We start from the raw sequence: 22,881 nt of genomic DNA on the forward strand, positions 1-22,881 counted from the left end.
GTAGAATAAATGCAATAGAATAAATGAAAAACTATACACAGAGACTGACAAACAACCAATATTCAAAAGAAGACAAACTGTGCAAATACTACTTATAATAATAATTCATAAATAATTATGAATTTTTAATTCACTGAGAACATGAATTGTAGAATTCTTGACACTGAGTCCATAGTTTGTGGAACCAGTTGAGTGGTGAGCTGAGTGAGGGTATTCATACTGGTTCAGAAGCCTGATGGCTAAAGAGTAATAACTGTTCCTGAACTTGGTAGTGTGGGACTAAGGTTCCTGGACCTCCTTCCCAATGGCAGCAGCAAGAGGAGAGAATGGCCTGAAGTGAATGCTCCTTCTTTCTAAATGGTCACACCAGGCAGAGTAAATTAAAAATCCATTCACAGTCTACTTTCTCAGCAACTGGTTTACCCTATCTACAAGCCTAGAACTAAAATTTCAACCACTGTTCTTCCTAAGACAATTTTGATATTCCCATTGTCATATGTTTGCTTCTACCTATAGCCATGTCGATGCTTCTGTCTTCTATCCAAAATGGCATAGAAAGTCACTCACTTCAAACTCAACAAATGCTGGCCTACCCTGTTCCAGGAAACAAAAAAAATAGGACCTTCATCTGACCAGTTCTTGCCATTAATCTTGTCTATGTCAGCCAAAGTAAGTAAACATTTTTCTTCTGATTCTAATCCCAAATAACAGATCACAACATGAGCAGAAATCTCCTTTAATATAACAAACTCCTACATGAAGGAAACTGTATTTACTTTTTCCTGACCTAATACTTCTGTCTGTCTAAACCTACCATTCTTTCTCCATTGTTCTAGTGTCTCTTCTCATTGCAACCTAAGATCATTACCGTAAGAAACACTTGATTGCTCTTTGCTTTGTAAAAGCCCGCTGTGACTATTATGGGCATCCAGTTTGCCAACTTGCTTCTGGGATGGAGCCAAATTACCAGAAGAATCAGCTTCAAGGCATCTTTTTACATATTAAAATTCAAAGGCTGTTGAAAGTATTTGGGAGAAACAAACTTTGGCAAACCTATCAAAGACGCTACAGGTGAACTTACGCATGCATAGATGATGTAGATAAGCAATTCCATTTGATAGCCAGCATGGTATTGTGGGTGATTTATAAGGGCAGGGCATAAGACTTCATCTACATGGACTTCAGCAAGGTTAGTACACATGCGATCCAGGGTGAGTTAGCATATTGGATAAACAATTGATTTGGTGGTGGGAGGAAGTGGGTGCTAGTGAGGGTTGCTTTGTAGATTTGAAGCCTGTGACCAATGGTGTGTCCACAGATCAGTGATGAGCCTTTCGTTATTTGTCCTCTATATTAATAATAACTTGGGTGAGGATATAGGTGGCATGATTACTGCTGATGAGGCCTCCGTCTGTCAGAGTTGACCACGGATATTGCATCCTAGCTGTCTAGAAACGCAAGCCTGGGCAGTACGATATGGAGAGCAAACCATTGCCCATGTAGCAAGCTCCACATCTCCATGCAACTGATGAACCCAAAGGAATGGCAGAGAGAGATAAAGTTAGGTACCAGCAGCATTGCAGGAGTTGCCAGTCATCATTGATTTCAACGTAGGACTCCAGCTCTGGATTTTTCCCTCAGGGTTTACTCCACCATCAGTCAGTATAGCCGCAAGGAAGCGGAGGTTTGAGGTCACAGTTGTTCTTCTTCCAGAAGAGCTGCCATCCACAGCTGATGAGCTCCATCTGCCCAAAGTGAATGGTTTTAAAGGGTCAGTAACCCACCTTTGCCACTTCTCACGTCAGTAGAAACGGTTCTGCCAGGCTTAGTAACTAAGTCACATGTGAAAGCCAAGAGCTGGTTGGCCGTCAGAGGCAATTTGAGGCGCTCAACATTGGAAGCATTTAATAGACAGTGGGCGCTTGTCTCCATTATCATGCCTGGCTATAACAATCTTAGTAAATTTGCAGATTAAGCCAAATTGGGGGAATAGTGGCCTAAGATTACAACAGGATGTAGACCAACTGGAAAAGTGGGCGAGGGAACGGTACATTACCTTTGATAAGTGTGGAATGATGTATTTTGGGAAGTTGAACTAGGGCAGGGCATACACATGTGAACATAGTGGATGTTGTTGAACCGACGAGCTTTGGACTGCAAGTACATAACTGCCTGAAAGCAAAGGCACAAGTAGACAGGGTAGTAAAGGAGGCAAATAGCATGCTTGCCTTCATCAGTAAAATAAATGGGACATTCTGTTTTAGTTGTACAAAACAGAGAAATGTGGAATTAATACAGTAAAGTGGGATTAGTATAAATAGACATGATAGCTGGCATTGACATAATAGGCTGAAGGGACTGTTTTATGTTGAACAACTTTGATCTATTTGCTAATTAGACAACATTAATTCTCTCCTTCTACGGCATTCCATCAGTAACAAATCTTTAAGACTATCTTCCTCATTTGTGCATATAACAATTTTTAAACTCCCCATATTAATCTGCAATTCAATTATCTTAGTCTGAAGTCATCAAAACAGCATTGTTGAATCACAGTTACTGAGTCATATGAAGAAAGCAAATTTATTTCTTTAGAGCAAAAAAATCCCAGGTTTTTAAATCCTCTCTTGGGAAAGAAAAAAAGTCCAGGGTTCAGATATTGCTCGGATATGCTATATGTTTGAATTGTTTCAGAAGAAGCAATGAATGTTAATGAGGCAATTAAGTAAGGTCTAGGATACCGTACACTAAGTATACAATTAATTACAAAAGGTTATTGCATTCTTCCTTTTCATTCTAGTTTAGCCTCTCATTTTAAAACATTCTCATCAGGAGAAATGCCATGCTGATTCCAATCACTTATCTTATTTTTGACATGTTATTTTTAGAAGCCTACTCAAATAAAATCAATAAATCCAGTTACTAAAAGTGATTGCTGTATGATCCTTAGCACAGGTTCAAGAGAAACTGAGCTCTTTTAATTTATGCTGGTGGTGTCTCTCAAGATATAAACTTAGCTCCTTACTTTTCATTTAAGTATATAGGGATTGGCTCCTGATCCTTGGCCCCACAGTTACCATGACAACTAAACGGATGTGAAGCCTCTGAATGAGACAGACCTCACAGAAGGAATGGGTTCACAGCTTCGGTCTGAGACTCAAAGAAGAGGAGAAAAAGGAGCAATGGGGAATGGGCAGATTGAGGGATGGATTGAAAAGTGGAGATGTTGAGGTGCATGCTGGGATGGGGATAGTAATAGAGTTGGTGCAGGAAGTGGAAGGATTACTGGGAAGTGGAGCAATGGAATGAGCTGGCGGATGGTGAGAGTGATAGCAAAGTGGGATGAGAGTGTTAGGTTGGGAGGAGGGGACAATAAGGGTGCTGGGTGATGCAAATAGCTGGGGCCTTTGAATAGAACCACTTACAATCTTTCAGAAAAATTCAATGCTAATTCAATTATGCTGCTTTTATTTAATAACCATCAAGCTCAATATTACAAATTGCAGTGGACTCCAGTTAATTGGGACATTGGTTAATCAGGCAGCCGCTTACTTGGGACAAATTTAAAGAACAAAAACTAATCGAGAAAATAGCTGGGATTCCATATATTTATTTGAGACAGTACGCTTCTTAAGTGGGATGGGAGACTGTTGCTAAAATTTCTAACTAACGTCAGTCTTGTGCACTTTTGTGGCTGTTAAACACTACACTGTGCTTAGAGTGAACAGTTTTTAAATAACATCCATTGTGTGTGTGTTAGTGTTCAAAAAGTACTGATAACTGGTGAGAAATAAACAGCAAGATGATTTGGAACTGTTTTGTTCAATGCAATTTCAAGCTTTCAAGCTTGGAGATGCCAGAAACAGGAGTGAAAATAAAACAATTTCTCTACTTCAACAAGATAGGAACTATGAAAAATTTGAAGGTATCGACAATCAACTTCAATGTTACAATGAAAATAACAATTGGGAGGTGCAATTGTCAAAAGCATTGTAAGAAGGCGATTCATTATCTGCAGGAGGTGTCTGCACTGATTTTATTTATTCACAGTCAATCAAAAGAACACAACAGTGTACCTCCATCAATAAGTGTTAAACTACAGTTTGAAAAATACACCAGATTGAAAACTAGAGTTGTATAGTACTATAGTAGTATTGTTACTTTTCTGATGTGTTCTGTATTCCATTTAAATGCATTATTTCAAAGTTCTAAGTAAATTTATTAGCCAAGTATATATGAATATGCCACCATATACAACCCTGAGATTTATTTTCTTGTGGACAAATACAGTAAATCCAAGAAAAACAATAGAATCCATGAAACACTGCACTTAACTGGACAATCAAACAATCAGCATGCAAAAGACAAAAAGAAAAAATAATAATAAATATTGAGAACATGAGATGAAGAGTCTTGAAAGGGAGCCCATAGGTTTTGCAAACAGTTCAGTGAAGGAGCAAGTGAAGTTATCCCCTCTGGTTTAAGAGCCTGATGGCTGAAGGGTAACAGCTGTTCTTGAACGTCTTGAGGCTCCTGTACCTTCTTCCTGAAGGTGGTAGCGAGAAGAGAGCATGAGCTAGATGGTGGGTGACCTGGATGGTAGATGTTCTCAATGGTGGAGAGAGTTTTACCCATGATGGACTGGACTGTATCCATCACTTTTTGTAGGATTTTCTGTTCAATGGCATTTTTGCTTCCATACTAGGCCATGATGCAACAAGCCAATATACTCTCCATCACACATCTACAAAAGTTTGTCAAAGTTTTAGATGTCATGCTGAATCTTCACAATCTTCTAAGGATCTAGAGAAGCAGCTAGGCTTTCTTCATAATGGCACTTACATGTTGGGCCCAGGACAGATCCTCTGAAATGAGGACACTGGGGAATCTAAAGTTGCTGACCCTCTCCACCTCTAATCCCCCAATGAGAACTGACTGATAAACCTCCATCTTCCTCCTCCTGAATACAATATCAGCTTCTTGGTCTTGCTGACGTTCAGTAAGAGGTTGTTGCTGTGGCACCACTTAGCCAGATTTTCAATCTCCCTCCTATACGGTGATTCATCACTACTTTTGATTCGGCCAGTGACTGGGGTGTTGTCAGCAAACTTAAATATGGTATTGGAGCTGAGCCTAGCCTCACAGTTATAAGTGCAAAGTGAGTAGAGCAGGAGATAAGCACACTGTCTTGTGGTGCAGCTGTGCTGATGGAGGTTGTGGAGGAGATGTTGTTGACAACCTGAACCAACAGGGGGCTGCAAGTGAGGACATTGAGGATTCAATTGTATTGAGGCAAAGGTCTTAAAGCATATTGATTAGTTTTGAGGGGTGGTGGTATTGAATGCTGAGCTGTAGTTGATAAAGAGCCTCCTGATGTACAGTGTTTTGTAAAAGTATTTAATCCCCAACCCTTGGTTCACACAATGAGTACTACAACCATGGATTTGATCAATTTAATTGAGAAATGTTTTCACAGTAGAGCCCACAATACAGGGAAAATTATAAAACATGAAAAACTGAAAATTCAAAAACTGTAATGTCAGCTTTTCAAAAGTATTCATCCCCCTTTGCCCAGCACTTACAGTAGTTGAACCAGCTCTTGGCAGCTATTACATCCAGCTGTCTTTTTGGATAAGTCTATATTAGCATTGCACAATGTGATGGAGCAAGATTCCTCCTTAATCTTCCTTACAAATTCCTTCAAGATGTGCCAGGTTAGTTGGAGAGTGGAGGTGGGCAGCAATCTTGAGGTCTTGTCAGAGACATTCAGTCGGGTTAAGGTCAGAACTCTCGGCCACTCAAGGAAATCAATTTCCTTCATTCGAAGCCACTCCTCGTTTGCTTTGGTGGTGTGCTTCGGGTTGTTGTCCTGATGAAAGATGAACTTCCTCTCCAGTTTAAGCTTTCTGGCAGGTCTTTATCCAGGATTTCTCGGTATTTAGCAGCATTCATCTTTCCATCAATCATGCCCAGATTTCCAGTCTATGCCACTTTGCATGATGTTATCTCCACCAGTCTTTACAGCAGGGATGGTGTTACCTGACTGATGCACAGTATTAGATTAACACCAGAAAGTTCCATTTTACTCTCATCCAACCACAAGTCCTTCTTTCACATCTTTACAGTATCTTCTAAGTGATGCTTTGCAAAGACTTTATAGGCAAGGATATACTCTCTTAGCCAGGGTTTTTCCTTGCCACTCCTCCATCTTTTGTGCAAGGCCTTTAGAGATTGTGGAGCCAGTACCTTCATCTCCAGTTGCAGCCATTGACTTCCATAAGTCAATCAGAGTGATTGTTGAAGTCACAGTAGCCTCTCACACTAGTGCCTTTCCTCTCCAGTGAGTTCAGAGGGGTGGTCTGATCTAGGCAGTGTGCCTGTGGTTGCATATAGCTTCACATTTTCATGATGGACTGCACTGAGCTCCGAGGTGTGTTCGGTGCCTTTGTGATGGTCCTGCACCCTTCACAAGATGCACACTTGGCTATTAGCATTTCTCTGACTCGTCTTTTGTCTTCATTTTGGTTTGGTCTATTGAAAATCTATCATACTGTTGGACCTTACAGAGAGATGGGGTTTTTGTTCTGGTGATTCTCCAACATTCTACATCAACAAATTGAGTTGGTAAGGTAATATATAGTAATGTACCCCGAGGAAAATTAGCTCAGTAATTACAAAGGGGATGAATACTTTTTCAGCATCACAATCTTGGTTTTTAATCTTTAGTAAATTGTTGAGAGGTTTTGTAATTTTTCTTTTGACTTGACATGATACACAACGTTTTGTTGATTAGCTCAAAAATCCTACTTCAATATGCTTCAAATTTAGAAAATGAGACAGTAAATTGCGAAAATAGTTGTAGGGGCTGAATATTTTTTCAGACATTGTTGCTGTCCAGATGTTCCAGGGTTGAGAGAAGAGCCAATGAAATGGCATCTGCTGTGGACCTGTTGTGATGGTAGCCAACTGGAGCAGATCCAAGTCACTTCTCAGCCAGGAGTTGACATGTTTCGTCACCAACCACTCAAGGCATTTCATCACATTGAATGTAAGAACTATAAATGATAGTCATTGTAGCAGGTTACCATGTTCTTCTTAGGTACTGGCATAATTGAAGCCTGCTTGAAGCAGATGGGTATCTCAGACTGCCAAAGCGAGAGGTTAAGGATGTTGGTGAACACTCCAGCCAATTGATCAGCACAGGTCTCTCATAGACGGCCAGGTACCACATCTGATTTGGATGTTTTCTGTTGGTTCACCCTCCTGAAGGATGCTCTCACGTTGGCCTCAGAGAGTGAAAGCAGAGGGTCATCAGGAACTGTGGGAATTCACGAAGGTTCCTCCATGTTTTGATGGCCAAAGCAAGAATAGAAGGCTATGAACTCATCTTGGAGCAATGCCTTCTTGTTACCAATGTCACTTGATTTCACTTTGTAAGAGGTGATAGCATTCAAGCCCTGCCACAGCGGCATTCTTCAGTGATTCAAGTTTGGTCCGGTATCACCTCTTCGCATGTGAGATGGCTTTCTGAAGACTGTACCTGGACCTCTTGCATCTTACGTGGTTGCCAGACCTGAATACCACCGATCTGGCCCTCAGCAGATGGTGGAGCTCAGGGTCCATCCAGGGCTTCTGGTTGGGGAAGACTCTGAAGGATTTTGTGGGGAGACACACAGCTATGATTGTTTTAAAAAGATCTGTGACAACCATGGTGTATTCATTCAGATCCACTGATGAGTCCTTGAACACAGCCCAGTCCATTGATTTGAAGCAATCTTGTAGCCGCTCGTCTGCCTCCAATAACCACCTCTTTGTTATCCTTATCCCTGGAGCCTTGCCCTTTAGCCTCTGCCTGCATACGGGTAGGAGAAGGGCAGTCAAGCGATCAGATTTCCTGAAATGTGGTATAGGCATGAAACAGTAGGCACTTCTTATTGTAGCATAGCAGAGGTTGAGTGGGTTGGGACCCCTTGTGCTTCAGGTTATATACTGATGATAACTGGGCAGAGATTTCTTCAAACAAGCCTGACTAAAGATCCCGACTATGATTTGAAAGGCATCAGGGTGGACTGTTTCTTAGGCAAACATGAGGAAATCTGCAGATGCTGGAAATTCAAGCAACACACACAAAATGCTGGTGGAATGCAGCAGGCCAGGCAGCATCTATAGGGAGAAGCGCTGTCAACATTTCAGGCCAAGACCCTTCATCAGGACTAACTGTATATCGTCAGTTAGTCCTGACAAAAGGTCTCGGCCCAAAATGTCGACAGCGCTTCTCCCTATAGATGCTGCCCAGCCTGCTGTGTTCCACCAGCATCTTGTGTGTGTTGCCTGAGCTGTTACTTGTTTGGTGATGGCAGCATTTAATACCTCGAGTGCCTGATTAACATCACATATTGGCAGAATGTAAACTGCAGTTAGGTCACGGATGAGAACTTTCTTGGTAAGTAGGATGGTCGGCACATAATCATTAGATGTTCCAAGTGGAGGACCAAGAGTGTGACAACATTGCTGTGTCTGAGCACCACAGAGAGTTTATCATGAGACACAAACCCTCACCTACTGCTTTCTTTGAATCAGCAGTCCAGTTTATCCTCTGTCTTTAGGTCTTAACTACATATCCGATGTGTTCAGAGCGAGCCATGTCTCCATGAACCACAAAACACAGCAATTCCTCATTTCTCTCCAATACAGCAATCTTAAGTCCTCAGTCTTGTTCTCCAGCAACTGTGCATTTGCTAACAAGATGCTGGGTAGAGGAACTTGCATTCCATTGTAATTTTCATTCCTGAGTGATTTGTTACTCAGTTAAATGGTAGTTTCTCTTTTTTAACTATCTCCATGAAATTTAGACATTGGTGCAGCTACTTAATTGTGCCAAAGTATACTAATGCGTCCCAATTAACCAGAATCCATTGTATTTAATAGCAGTAAATTTAATGGTAATTTTTAATGTTGCAGTACAGAAAGTATCATATACAGATGCATCCACAGCTTGGTACAGCAACTGCTCTGCAAGAGACTGCAGGAAACTGCAGAGTCGTGGACCCAGCTCAGCACATCACATAAGCCAACCTCTACTATGGATCTGACTACCCTCCTCATTGTCTCATTAACATATCCTTCATAATCAAAGACCCCACCCATTCTGAATATTCAGAATCAGGTTTAAAACTATTGGCATATGTCATCAAATTTGTTGTCATATGATAGCAGTATGTGGAAATACATAATAATCATCTCCATCATCATCATCATCATCATCATGTGCTGTGTCACATGACATAGGCCATCATGATCATATCCATGATTGTTCTTGGCAAAGTGTTCTACAGAAGTGGTTTGCCATTGCTTTCTTCCAGCCAAAATAAAAACAGTAAATATCAGTCAGAAGTATTGTTATGTGTGCTGAACATTCCCTGATGGAAATGGGGTGAAGAGTTAACCATTCTCCCCCCTTGAGAACTATGAACTTTGCTGCTACTTAGAGAGACAGATGAAGCACAGAGACAGGGACATCTGCTACAGATAAGAGAGAGAGAGGCACATTTGATTTATGTATTATGGCTTCTTCACTGATGGAAAGGTAAACAATCTTTCACTGCAAGGACGTTACTTTGCTCGTTAACATTCCTCAGGAGACAGCAGGAGTGACCTGATTTGATGGACACAGTCATTTAGAGTTGATGGATGGCTGAGACCCCGTTAGTAGGGATAAAAGACAGGTCTGAGAAGACACCCCTCAGACACACCAGTGGACACTGACCGAGTGTTGGGCACCCACAGGAAGGTGGGGGCTTCGAGGACCGAATCAGGAGATCGGTCAATAAAGCTCTCAGTGTGATGGCAGGGCTGTTGGGGACTTGTGTGTGTGTCTACTCATGCCAGAGTGGTGAATCCACCACAGAAGAACGGTCTATCTGAAGAACAGAGGGGTCATAGCTGAATGACCACAATGATGCGACGGAATAAGAAAGCAACAGAAGTTTTGCCTGCTGCGGCTGCCTAATCTCTTGCTCTCTCTCTCTCTCTCTCTCTCTCTCTCTCTCTCTCTCCAACAGTTACAATACAACCGTAACTACCTCAGCACACATGAACTGAACTAGACTCTATATTCTCTTATGACAATTCATTTACCCCTAGACCTTGATAGAGCTTGTTTATTATTGCTTATTATTATTCCTACACTTTTAGGTTTATTATTGCTAACCTGTGTTATATGTATATTTGAATTATTGGTATTGTTCTGCTTGTTTTACTAATAAACACCTTTGGTTATAGTACCACCAGACTCCAACGGATTCTTCTACCTCTGCTGGTCTGTAAACCCAGTTACGGGGTACATAACAGTATATACTGTATATGTATATTTGAGAAAAGTTAAATTAAGTAAGTAGTGCAAAAAGAGAACAAAAAGTAGTGAGGTAGTTTTCATGGGTTCAATGCCCATTCAGATATCTGGTGGCAGAGGGGAAGTAGCAATCAGAGGGGGGTGGAAACAGCATTTCACTTGAGGTGTTAATTATCAGTAAGATAGAAATATTATTCCTGATCCACACAGAGAATGGTCTTCCGGTGAGGAAGTCGAGGATTCAGTTGCAGAGGGAGGTACAGATGCCCAGGTTTTGGGGCTTTCTGATCAGAACTGTAGGAATGACTTTGTTAAATGCTGAGATGTAGTCAATAAAAAGCAGCCTGATGTAAGTACAAGTATTGTCCAGGTGATCCAAGGCTGTATGAACAGCCAATGAGGTCACATCCTCTGTAGACCTGTTGTGGCAATATGCAAATTGGAGTGGGTCCAAGTCCTTGCTTAGGCAGGAGTTGATTCTGGCCATGACCAACCTCTCAAGGCACTTCATCATTGTAGATGTGTTACTGGATGTTAGTCATTAAGGCAGCTCGACCTGCTCTTCTTGGGCTCTGGTATGATTGTTGCCTTTTTGAAGCAGGTGGGAACTTTCGACTGTAGCAAAGTCTTTGAACACACCCGCCAGTTGATTGGCACAGGTTTTCAGATCCCTACCAGGTACAACATCGGAGCCTGAAGCCTTGTGAGGATATTACACCCTGTGACTCTCTTCTGTCCTCTTCAACTTCCCACTGGATATTAGATACAAAAGCCTGAAAACACACACCACCAGGCTCACATCAGCTTCCATACCACTGCTATGTCTATTGAATGTTTCCCTGGACTTGGCCTCATGATCTCCTCATTGGGCCTTGCACCTTATGTTTATCTGCACCAAGGGTCGTCAACTTGTCATATTGGAGAGGCTTTGTGAGTTCCTCATATGCCAAGTGACATAGTCTGGAGCTTAGCTCCTGGTAGGGTCACCTCTGGTGATAATATTATGGCGGAGGTTCCAGACAAAGAGAAATCCAACAAATATCTCAGCAGTAGAGCTGGCAAAAAATGATGACACATCATAATAGCAGTGAAGGGTCCAGAGTCATCTTGGATTCCATGCTACGGACCCCGACCCAGAACTAATAAGGACCGTGTAGTGGCTGCCCACACATCAGCCTCCCCATGTTAAACAAAGTCACACACAGGCATTGAGGGAATGACTCCTCAGGAGAACGATACACTCGACTCGTGCAATCACACTTCCTCTGTACTGCACCACTTCATTCTGTTACTGGTTTACCTTCTGCTACCTCAGTGCACTGTTGTAATGAATCAATCTGTGTGAGTGGCATGCAGGACAAGTTTTTCACTGTAGCTCAGTACATGTGACAATAATAAATAAATTTACCTATTTAATAAGAGGGATAAAAATCAATATTCCAAATGTCAGAAAGATCCAGTGAATAAATACACCAGTCAGTGTTACAATGAACCAAATTAAAAAAAGATGAACATGTTTTGTGTGTAGTAAATCAGGTGACCTGACAGTATAAACATCGCAAAAGCTATCCCCAGATTATAATGGTATAAACAGAAAACAGCTCAAAAAATACTTGAAATTAAATTTTGAAACCAAGAAAAATGAAAAGTGCAAACATTTTACCAATTAATTTTTTCTTGCAAAGCACATATCCAATATCTCAGGATGCAATCTTTCCCATGCCATATCTCTTGCTGTTAACTGTCAATCGTAGAACCTCAAACACAATAACCTTTTTAATTTGCTCCCTTCCTGTGCAGTGACACCCAGTGGATGCCCTGTCAGCTCTGGCTACAGTGCCACCAGCTTATCAGTAGGGGGAAATCAATCTGCGTGCTCCTTTGTGTTGCTGTTACTTACAACGCCGTTTCTTTGATTCATGGGGTTTGTAGTACTCAGCCTGCACTATTCAAATTAAATCAGTAAATGGAAGACATATGTTGCAAATCTAATGCAAAGTCAAATGCCAACTACTGGGGATTTCCGGGCAATCATTGACGACTTCACTGAAATCAATGGATATCACATCCATATTAGAGTCAAAGAGTTCCACAGCACAGATACAAGCCCTTTGGCCCATCATTTCTATGCCAACCATCAAATAACCTTCCATTGTAATCAATCAAATTCTCGTCCAAATAGCGCTTATATGAGTAGCTTTTGTTTCCAGCAGAACTGCATTCCAGAAATATTCCAGCAAACTTCAAAAAAGCAATTTACTTTACTTATGCCCACTTCAAATGATACATTTTGTAAACCCAATCATGTGATTTATGCATGATAGTAAGAAATCTTTTATTGAAAGTAAGAATTATAGGAAAGATGTCAACAACATGGAGAGTACAGAGAAGATTTACTAGAATGTTGCCTGGGTTTCAGCACCTAAGTTACTGGTTGAACAAGGTTGAACCAGTTAGGACTTTATTCTTTGGAGCGTAGAAAGGTGAGGGGGGGACTTGATTGAGGCATTTAAAATAATGAGGGGGAAAGATAGAGTTGACGTGGATAGGCTTTTTCCATTGAGAGTAGGGGAGATTCAAACAAGAGGACATGAGTTAAGAGTTAGGGGGCAAAAGTTTAAGGGTAACATGAGGGGGAATTTCTTTACTCAGAGAGTGGTAGCTGTGTGGAACGAGCTTATAGTAGAAGTGGTAGAGGCAGGTTTGGTATTGTCATTTTAAGTAAAATTGGATAGGTATATGGACAGGAAAGGAATGGAGGGTTATGGGCTGAGTGCAGGTAGGTGGGACTAGGTGAGAATAAGCATTCGGCACAGACTAGAAGGGCCGAGATGGCCTGTTTTCGTGCTGTAATTGTTATATGGTTATATGGAATCTTTTATCAAACAATTAGATGACAATCGCATCAGGAGAGCAGAGTTTTGGAATGAATGCAGTTTTAATTCTGACAAGAGCAGCTAACGTCAGGGCCAGTCATATGACCTCACATGTGTGGCAATGAACGCCAAATCACAGGTCAGACTGTTGAATTAAGTCTAGAGTCTGGCACTGATAGGCACTGAGTGGTTTTCTTTGTGGCCACATGTCTACCATACATGGCAGGCTAACTTCAGACTTGCCAATTGGACTAAGATGTTTGATTGGTCCAAAAGAGGAAAAGGCTCCTCTAATATTAATGCAGTGACAGATTTTCATCCAAGGGCATCTGAAATGGCCCTCGCAGAAAATAGAATTATTATACAGTACATCCCCCCTATACACATCTTTAAATCAACACTATATGCCATTTATAAACATTAATCCTCACTTCATCTCACTGTCGTATGAAAATAATGGCCAATGATGTAATATATGCAATAAATCAGAATTTTGTTCAAATTATTCCTATATGACTCTGAAAATAATTTTAATCTTCTAAGTGCGTTTTTCAGTTCAAAGGACAAGCATATCTCTATGAGCCAGTAAGTTCACATGAAACATTGCTTTCACAAAATAACAATAGTGAAAGTAAAGATTGTGTTATGTCAGGCAATGCAATGATATATATTTCTCACATTTTTAGCAATCAAAGAAAACTAACTTCTGGGAACATCATTTGACGGCCTTTGGAGTGACATTGCCATTACTGCGAAATTTAGTTTTCAGTAGCTCAAAGGCAAACAGATAAGTGCAGTACAAGGAAGCTTCAAATTTTATTTGCCCTATATGGGATGAAAATTGTGTCCGTACTTTAAAGTTTAGGTGATCTATCCTGCCAGTCTTCTGCCCATGCTTTGAAAAACAAAATTACTCCTGCTAGTAATGGAATAATAAATTCTTCGGGTCACGTTGACATGGGAAACTTTGGCAACAGATACAGTATGCTGAGACAGCACCGGAGTTAGCTGATATAAGAAAGGTGAGGCTAATCAGTTTTAGTGTTCATAAGATATAGGAGCAGAACTAAGCTGTTCAGGCCATCGAGTCTCCTCCACGGCTGATTTATTTCCCCTATTAACACCATTCTCCTGCCTTCTTCCCACAACGTTTGATGTTTTTTCTTATCAAGAACCTATCAGCCTCTGCTTTAATTATACCCAATGACTTGGCCTCCACAGCCATCTGTGGCAATGAATTCACCACCCTCTGACTAAGACATACTTCCTCATCTCTGTTCTAAAGGGACATCCACCTACTCTGAGGCTGTCCCCTGTCGTTTACACCAGATGGGAGAATCTGAAACTACAGTGCATAGATTTACTATAGAGTGCCAAAAGGCAGAAAATTAAGGGAGACCTGAAGGCCAGTGGGTCATGGGTAAATAGAATGAGTTGCCAGAGTAGGCAACAGAGGTGGGTTCAATTTCAATGGACAGGTACATGGATAGGAAAAGTTTAGAGGGATATGTGCCTGGGAAAAAGAATGAGCTTGGTAGACAACTTGCTCAGCATGGACATGTTGGGCTTAAAGGCATCTTTCCATTCTCTATAACACTATGTCTCTATGACTATATCCATAACTCAGAGATATCTGCTTTCTAATTCCAAGAAAAATATTTTCATATTCATTTGTGACCGAAGTGACTTCTTGAATTGAAGCAATCTTCATAACGCTGACACAATGAACCTTATTTAGTTCCATCTGCCAAATGCTATTACCCTTGATTTTAACTGTACTCTATCAAGATTAATAGTTTGCTTTGGGATATCCTCCTCAGAATTAAGACGGCAGCAGCTACAGTATATTCTGAATGTGAAACTGTTCTGCCTCACAATTGGTCTTCTTATCCACTCTAGGACTCACAATGTTCACTTTACTTACTGATTGAAATGATTTTCCAAAACAAAGTCCATGCACTTTCTTCCAGGACGTTTCTTTTCAACCTCCTTTGTTGCCATCAACAGTGTTTGATAAGTACCTTCCTTGTTCTACCATTTCTCATGTACTTCACTACACAAACTTCCTGTTGTTGGTTGCTAAAGCATAAAAGCTAATTAAAAGGAAAACAAGGGAGCCACGAGATAACTTGTGTATGTTCATTTTTACTTTAAGTGAGATGATTACGTATCATGTGGTAGCCTTGTGACATATGTAATTCACATATTTTTACATATAACATGTAATGAATTATTTAAACAACTAAGGAATGCTTAGTCAAACAATATATTTACAATATTTCTCAAATATTACAGGAAATATTAAATACACAACGCTCCTCCCTACTTAGCTATAAACTCCAACTCAACATAGAATGCATCTCAACTATATACGCAGTATACTATATAGTACAACTACTATATAGTCATCTAAAAAACATCATAAAGTTTAAATTGTCCCATTCGGGCCTAAAGATTTAATTGCTGCGAAAGCTTTCTTACTTTTGTGGCATAACAGATTTTCTGGTAAATGTGGTCACTCTGTATGGCAGGTGAGACTTGTGGCATGAAACAATCTCAGATTCTGGGGCCTCCTCCATGGTGGTTGTAGGAGTTGACTCTGGGAAGTTGTTCTGACGACTCTGGACACCTTTCCTCTGGATATGTTGCCATCCCAAACAGCCTCACTGGATGATGTTGTTAACTGGATCAGCAAATTTGCAGATGACACCAAGATTGAGGGTATAGTTGGGGTGTAGCGAGGAAGGCCATCATGGCCTGCAGTGGGATTTGGACCAGCTGGAAAAATGGGTTGAAAAATGGCAGACGGGATTCAATGCAAACAAGTGCAAGGTTTTGCACTTCAGTAGAACCATCCAGGGTAAGTCTTACACAGTGAGCAGTAAGGCACTGAGGAATGTGGTTGTACAAAGGGATCTAGGAATACTGGTCTATAATTCACTGGAAGTGATGTTACAGGTAGATAGGGTCACAAAGGAAGCTTTTGGTACATTGGCCTTCATAAATTAAAGTACTGAGTACAAGAGATGGGATGTTAGTCTCAAGTTGTGTAAGACATTGGTGAGGCTTAATTTGGAGTATTGTGTGTAGTTTTGGTCACCTACCTACAGGAAAAATGTAAGCAAGGTTGAAAGAATATGGAGAAAATTTACAAGGATCTTGTCCAGCCTGGAAGACCTGAGTTATGTGGAAAGATTGAATAGGTTAGGACTTTATATGGAGCATAGAAGAATGAGAGATTTGATAGAGGTGTACAAAACTATGAGGATTATAGATCAGGTAAATGCAAGCAGGCTTTTTCCACTGAGGTTGGATGGAACTACAACTAGAGGTCATGGGATAAGGGTGAAAGGTGAAAGTTTAAGGGGAACATGACAGGAAGCTTCTTCACTCAGAGAGTGGTGAGAGTGTGGAACGAGCCACCAGAGCTGGTGATGCATGCAAACTTAATTTCAACATTTAAGGGAAGTTTAAATAGGAGCATGGGTTGTAGGGATATGCAGGGCTATAGTCCCGGTGCAGGTCAATGAAAGTAGACAGTTTAATTAGTTTGGCTCAGATTAGATGACCTGAAGGGTCTGCTTCTGTGCTGTACTTTTCTATGACTCTCTGACTCTATATGGATCATAATGTGTGTTTGAATCACCATTTCTCTTACCTTTTTGAAGATTCCACACTATGCTTTGTCCATTGCCATTTCTTCCCAATCTGTAGTAATAGGTTCAAAGGGTGGAGCACAGTAGCTAGTGGCAGGAACCTGTCATAGTAATTAGCAAATCCTAAAAAGGACCACAAGTGTGACATGTACTTTGGCCGTGGAACGTTCACCACTGCTTGAATTTTCTCAGCACAGTTGTGTAATTCTTGTGCTTGGTTTGAAGAATTTGCCTTGTTACATCATTGTGCTTTAATCTTTTTAACACTGCCTTGAGACTTTGAAGATGTTCCTTGTCAACCTTACCAATCATAATGATGTCACCGGGGTAACAGTGAGTGCCTGGGCAGGCTTGCAGCACCTGCTTATAGCTTCTGCCAGAGTGCAGGTGCAGATGCAACTTCAAAAATAAGCCTATTAAAGCAGTAAAGCCCTTTGTGAGTGTTTATGGTGAGAAACACTTTGGGCTCTTCTTGTGTCTCCATCTATAGATGAGCCTCAGCTAAGTCCAATTTGCTGAAGTGTTTTCTGCCGGAGAGGCTTTCAAACATATCCCCTGTCCTGGGCAGAGGGTACCGATCCACTTTTAGTACTGGGTTGATGGTGACCTTAAAATCACCACAGATCCTGGCAGACCCATTCTTCTTGTCTTCTGGGACTACCAGCATTTCCAATAGGCTCCACTCAACCTTGGAGAGAAATTCCTTCAGCTTCCATGCAATCTAGCTCACTGGCTGCTTTATCACTGATGGTATACGGAACCAGATGGGCTTTGCAAAACTTAGGAGTGGCATTTTCATTTAAGGCTATTTTACCCTTGATATGTTTGAGTTTGCCAGTGCCATCTTTGAACACTGCGGTGGCATCATCCAGTACCTTTCTTAACTCATTTGTAGTTGATTCAATTGCAGGGGATATGGCATGCAAATTGTGGATGGATCTCCAATCTTTACTCCAGTATAAATTCTTAGTTGGATATCTGCAGACTTTAGTTCAGTTACCATGAAATGCAACTCAAACTCATTGAGTGGAATGAGTGAAGCAGCCAATCCAGTGTCCAATTCCATTTTAATTAATTTGCTATTCGCTTCTGATGTAAGCCTTACTCTTAGTTTTCACACTGTAAATCTCAAGGCTACGCAGTCCTGTGTCACACTCATCATTATCAGATTTTTCATCAACAGCATGCAGATCAGTGCTCCTTCTGAGATTGCAACTTTTTATCTCTATGTTTTCCTTGTTCAGTCCATTGATTTCTGTCTGGTCAACAAGCTTTTTGTATGTGTCCTACTTTGTTGCATTTTTTTCAAGTTTCACCCTTAAATCTGCATTGGTCTTGTGTTTGTGAGCCCCTGCCACAACAGTAACACAGTTTGTTCTGCTATGCCAGTTTCTGTTTAGATGTTGAAAATTTGTTGCAACGTCCATTGCTGACTGCAACTCAACTGCGTCACTGACTGTTGTTTCCATTGATACAGCTATTTCAACTGCTCTTTTAAAAGTAAGTTGTGCTTCAGTTAGGGGCTGTTTTGAATGTTTTCTTGTAAGATTCCAGAAACTAAGTGATCTCTCAGTGCATCGTTAAGCCCATTACCCAACTGACAATGCTCAGACAAACTCTTCAATTCAGTCACATGTGGTGAAATGGACTCCCCTGCCTTTTGATTCCACTTATGAAACCCAAGCATTTTGCAATCAATTATGGTTTCAGCTCTAAATTTTATTCCATTACTTTCATAATACAGCAAAGCTCATTTTGGCTGGTTTGGTTGGAGCAGTTAAACTTCGAAGCAAACAGTATGCTTTTAAATGCAATGCACTTATCAAAATTGCTACACATTTCTCATTGGCTATTTCATTTGCTTCAAAATACTGCTCAATTTGCTCAGTATACAAAATCCAGTTACCTGTTGTGGAATCAAACACGTCAGTCTTTCCCATGTAGCCAGCCATTGCAGCTCTTTTTTTAATGATTATTATACTCACTGTTTATGAACCTGTGAATTCTTCCATTTCTTGCCTTTTTTTTGACTTGATCATTTTTCCTTTCATGAAGAAAACATGCTGCTCTGAAGAAAAAAATGTGTTGCTCTGCTTTTTTTATACTTGACTGTTGCTCTGCACATCCTCTTCATCTCGAGCATCTTGCTGCACTTCAACGGGTGAGTAGTCATCTCCGATTCATTTTAGAAATACCTCCTCACCACTGCTATGTTTTGTATTTTCCGAAACATAAAAACTAATTGAAAGGAAAACAAGGGAGCTGGGAGATAACTCGTGTACATTGTATTTTTATTTTAAGCGAGGTGTGCACACGTATTATATGGCAGTGTCATGAAGTATGCATTTGACATACTTTTACAGAAGACCATAAGATATAGGAGTCGAATAGGGGCCCACTAAATCTGCTCCGCCATTTCTTCATGGCTGATCCATTTTTCCTCTCAGTTCCAATCTCCTGCCTCCTCACCCACCTCCCCACCATATCCCTTCATGTCTTTACCACTCAATAATCTATCAACTTCTGCCTTAAAAATGCATAAAGGCTTGGCTTCACAAATAACCCATAATGAATTATTTAAACAAATAAAGAATGCTTAATCCACAACACTTTTATAATACCACTCAAATATTACTGAAATATTAAATATACAACAGCTATCTAACATTTCTGACTTGGCTCAGTTCTGGATAGCTCTGAAAATTTGCATGTCTATATTCACTTTTATAGTTATCTCTATAAGACTAATTATCTGGCACCTTCAGGATTTTGGCAGTGCTGGGGTGGCAGATTTTCTGATTTGTTAGTACTCCAACAAATATTTAGTGTGTGTGCGTGTGTTTTTTTTTAAGAATGTTTAAGAATTTACTGTGTTTTTTTAATGTGGTAGTGTAATTAACTTTCTATAGTGTATACGGTGGATTTAAAGATAGGTGGGAAACAACACCCATTAAAGAAAGCCTGGGAAAATGGGCTGAGAGAGTTTAAAAGGTGCACAGTATGAAGGAAAATGTCTTACAAGGTTAATGGAGTACAGGATAAAAACACCTCTGGGTTAGAGTCTGGGAAATTGGGCACCAGTGTGCTTAAGGGAGTCTGGGAACTGAGACCTCAGTGAATTTAAAGAGAATACCTGGTGAACGAGATACTGAACCATCAGGATTTCCAAACAATGGGATAACAGATTTTCAGAGCTTGACTGGAATATCCATTACCTTATTCAATTCCTTAAATAAACAATTTCTCATGAGTGAGTGTTTCAAATTTGCAGAATTTCAGTTATCTGCTAACAGTACAAGATGGACTTTTGAGCTCACAGTCCACCTTGAATGTGATCTGTCTACCTATATTACACTGTCTCGGTAACTGCAACACTCCTTTCCCCACACTGGTACTGTTTTCCCCTATACTACCTCATTACCCAGCTGTAATGAAATCTGTACGGATAGCATGCAAAACAAGTTTTTCACTGTACCTCAGTAAACGTAACAATAATAAACCAATTTACAATTTATTATCTCGACTCCATGAAAAATGTATCAAAGGATTCTCCCTGCTCTGATTTGCTCATAAACAACTGTAACGGTCTACTGTTTCATGTTCAGGTGGTTGCAATGAAATTATAATGTGTCATATGTACAGTTCAATGTATCATCTGAGGCCTTTAAGGTATGTGACAATTTTCACACCAGATCACCAATATCTTTACTCAACCATGATATCAGGGAGGAGGTACCGGAGCCTGAAGGCCCAAACTCAGTGATTCAGATTCCTCCCCCTGCCATCAGCTTTTTAAATGGTTCATGAATCCTTGAACACCACCTTGTTACTCCTTTTATTTTCTACTATTTATTTATTCAATGCTTTATAATTTTTTTTATCTCTTTGCACTGTACTGTTGCTGCAAAACAGCAAATTTCACATCATGTGTCAATAATAATAATTCTGAATCTGTTTCTACATTCTTTTCTGCCCTGGCTTATTTGGCATAGCCAAATCACTATACAGTGATGGGGAGGGAAGAGGGATGAGAAAGAGGCTGAAGGCAGCAGAAGGGCCATTAAACAGTTCCTTCATGGCACATGATGAGCGGACTCAGATCCATTCTGGGCCACTCTGATCTACTCTTTAGCCAGCTGTTCTCTTTCATTAAATGCAATGTGAGTCATGTGACACTAAGCATCATACTCGCTACTCAGTGTCTGTGCAGTCACACCACAATAAGAATGAAACCTTTAGTTTACCTGCAAGTGCTGCTTTTCTGCATTACTTCAGCCCGATGGTATCCCGACAACTTGCAAAATCCATCATTACTGTAGACTACTGGCCAGTCTACAATCTGAGCATTTCCAAGTAAAAAACTTGTTTCTATAAATGTAAGAAAAGAGTTACAAGTCAGAACAGACTGATACTTTGTGTCATTCTTCAATGCTTTGATTAGCTAAATTTAAGATAATCACCTATTAGTAATATTTATTTAAGTATTCTCTGCAGCATACTTGTATTAACATAATTATTAAGAGCTTCAAGTTCCTAGGTTTGAACATCACTTTGGAGCCACAACTAAGAAGGCTCCCAATTACTACTTCAGAAGGCTAAAAGAAATTTGAAATTTGAAATTACACTTTGAAACTTACCATTTTTTATCAAAGCACCGTAGAAAGCTTCCTATCAGAATGCATCGTCTCAAACCCTCTGCCCATGACCACAAGAAACTACAAAGAGTTGTGGACACAGCTCGGCACATCGCAGAAACCTGCCTTTCCTGCCTACACATCTCACTGCTTTAATAAAGCAGCCAACATTATCAGAGACCCCACCCACCACAGACACTCTCTCTTCTCCTCCCTCCCACCTCCCATCAGGCGAATGGTGCAAAAATCCGAGCACACGTCTCACCAGGCTCAGGGACAGCGTCTAGTTCACTTTCCTAAGCAGTGAACAATTCCCTGGTAAGATAAATCGGACGCTTGACCTCACCATCCATCTTTTCGTAGCCTGCACCTTAAGATCGAGCTGCACTGCACTTTCACTGTTATTGTTGTTGCATGTTATTCTGCATTCTGTTATTGATTTACTTTATGCTACCTCAGTGCACTGCTGTAATGAATTCATCTGTAATGAAAGTATGCGACACTGTATCTCAGTACATATGACAATAAGAAACCAATTAAACAATCTGAACAAGGGTTTCCAACATATTATTGATTTATATTCTACCAGGTTAAATTAGTAACATCCAAAATATTTTATGGCATGCAATCTGGAGCCATTTGAGTGAATAAAACTTTTCCTGAACAACTTGTGGTAAACCAGGCGAACATATCTTAACCTTCCCCATTTCCTGCAGGGATTGCTCCCTCCGCGATTCACTTGTCTATTCATCCCTCTCCAATAATCTCCTTCCTGGCATTCATCCCTGCAAGCAGCCTATGTGCTACACCTGCCCATACACCTTCCTTACCACCACTCAGGGCCCCAAACAGTCCTCCCTGGTGAGGCAACACGTCACCTGCGAATCTGCTAGAGTTGACTATAGTGTTCAGAGCTCCCAGTGCAGCTTCCTCCTCATTGACCATAAGACCATAGGACAAAGGAGCAGAGGTCAGCCATTCGGCCCATCGAGTCTGCTCCGCCATTTCATCATGAGCTGATCCAATCTCCCCTTTAATCCCATTCCCCCGCCTTCCCACCATAACCTTTGATACCCTAACTACTCAGATACCTATCAATCTCTGCCTTAAATACACCCAATGACTTGGCCTCCACTGCCGCCCGTGGCAACAAATTCCACAGATTCACCACCCTCTGGCTAAAACAATTTCTCCGCATCTCAGTTCTGAATGGGCGCCCTGCAATCCTCAAGTCATGTCCTCGCGTACTAGACTCCCCCACCATGAGAAACAACTTTGCCACATCCACTCTGTCCATGCTTTTCAACATTCAAAATGTTTCTATGAGGTCCCCCCTCATGCTTCTAGACTCCAAGGAGTACAGT

General features: G+C 40.7%; 1 protein-coding gene across 1 annotated transcript in view; it reads right to left on the reverse strand.

Moving 5' to 3' along the window:
- The window catches only part of kcnh5b (potassium voltage-gated channel, subfamily H (eag-related), member 5b), a 386,291-nt gene that overhangs the window by 319,644 nt on the left and 43,766 nt on the right, over positions 1-22,881 (reverse strand). The window contains exon 2 of the mRNA XM_059988032.1: positions 21,128-21,251. Within this exon, the coding sequence (XP_059844015.1) occupies positions 21,128-21,251 (124 nt within the window). The remainder of the gene's footprint in view (positions 1-21,127; positions 21,252-22,881) is intronic.

This window comes from Hypanus sabinus, chromosome 2, assembly GCF_030144855.1.
Source record: "Hypanus sabinus isolate sHypSab1 chromosome 2, sHypSab1.hap1, whole genome shotgun sequence".
Lineage (NCBI taxonomy): Eukaryota > Metazoa > Chordata > Chondrichthyes > Myliobatiformes > Dasyatidae > Hypanus > Hypanus sabinus.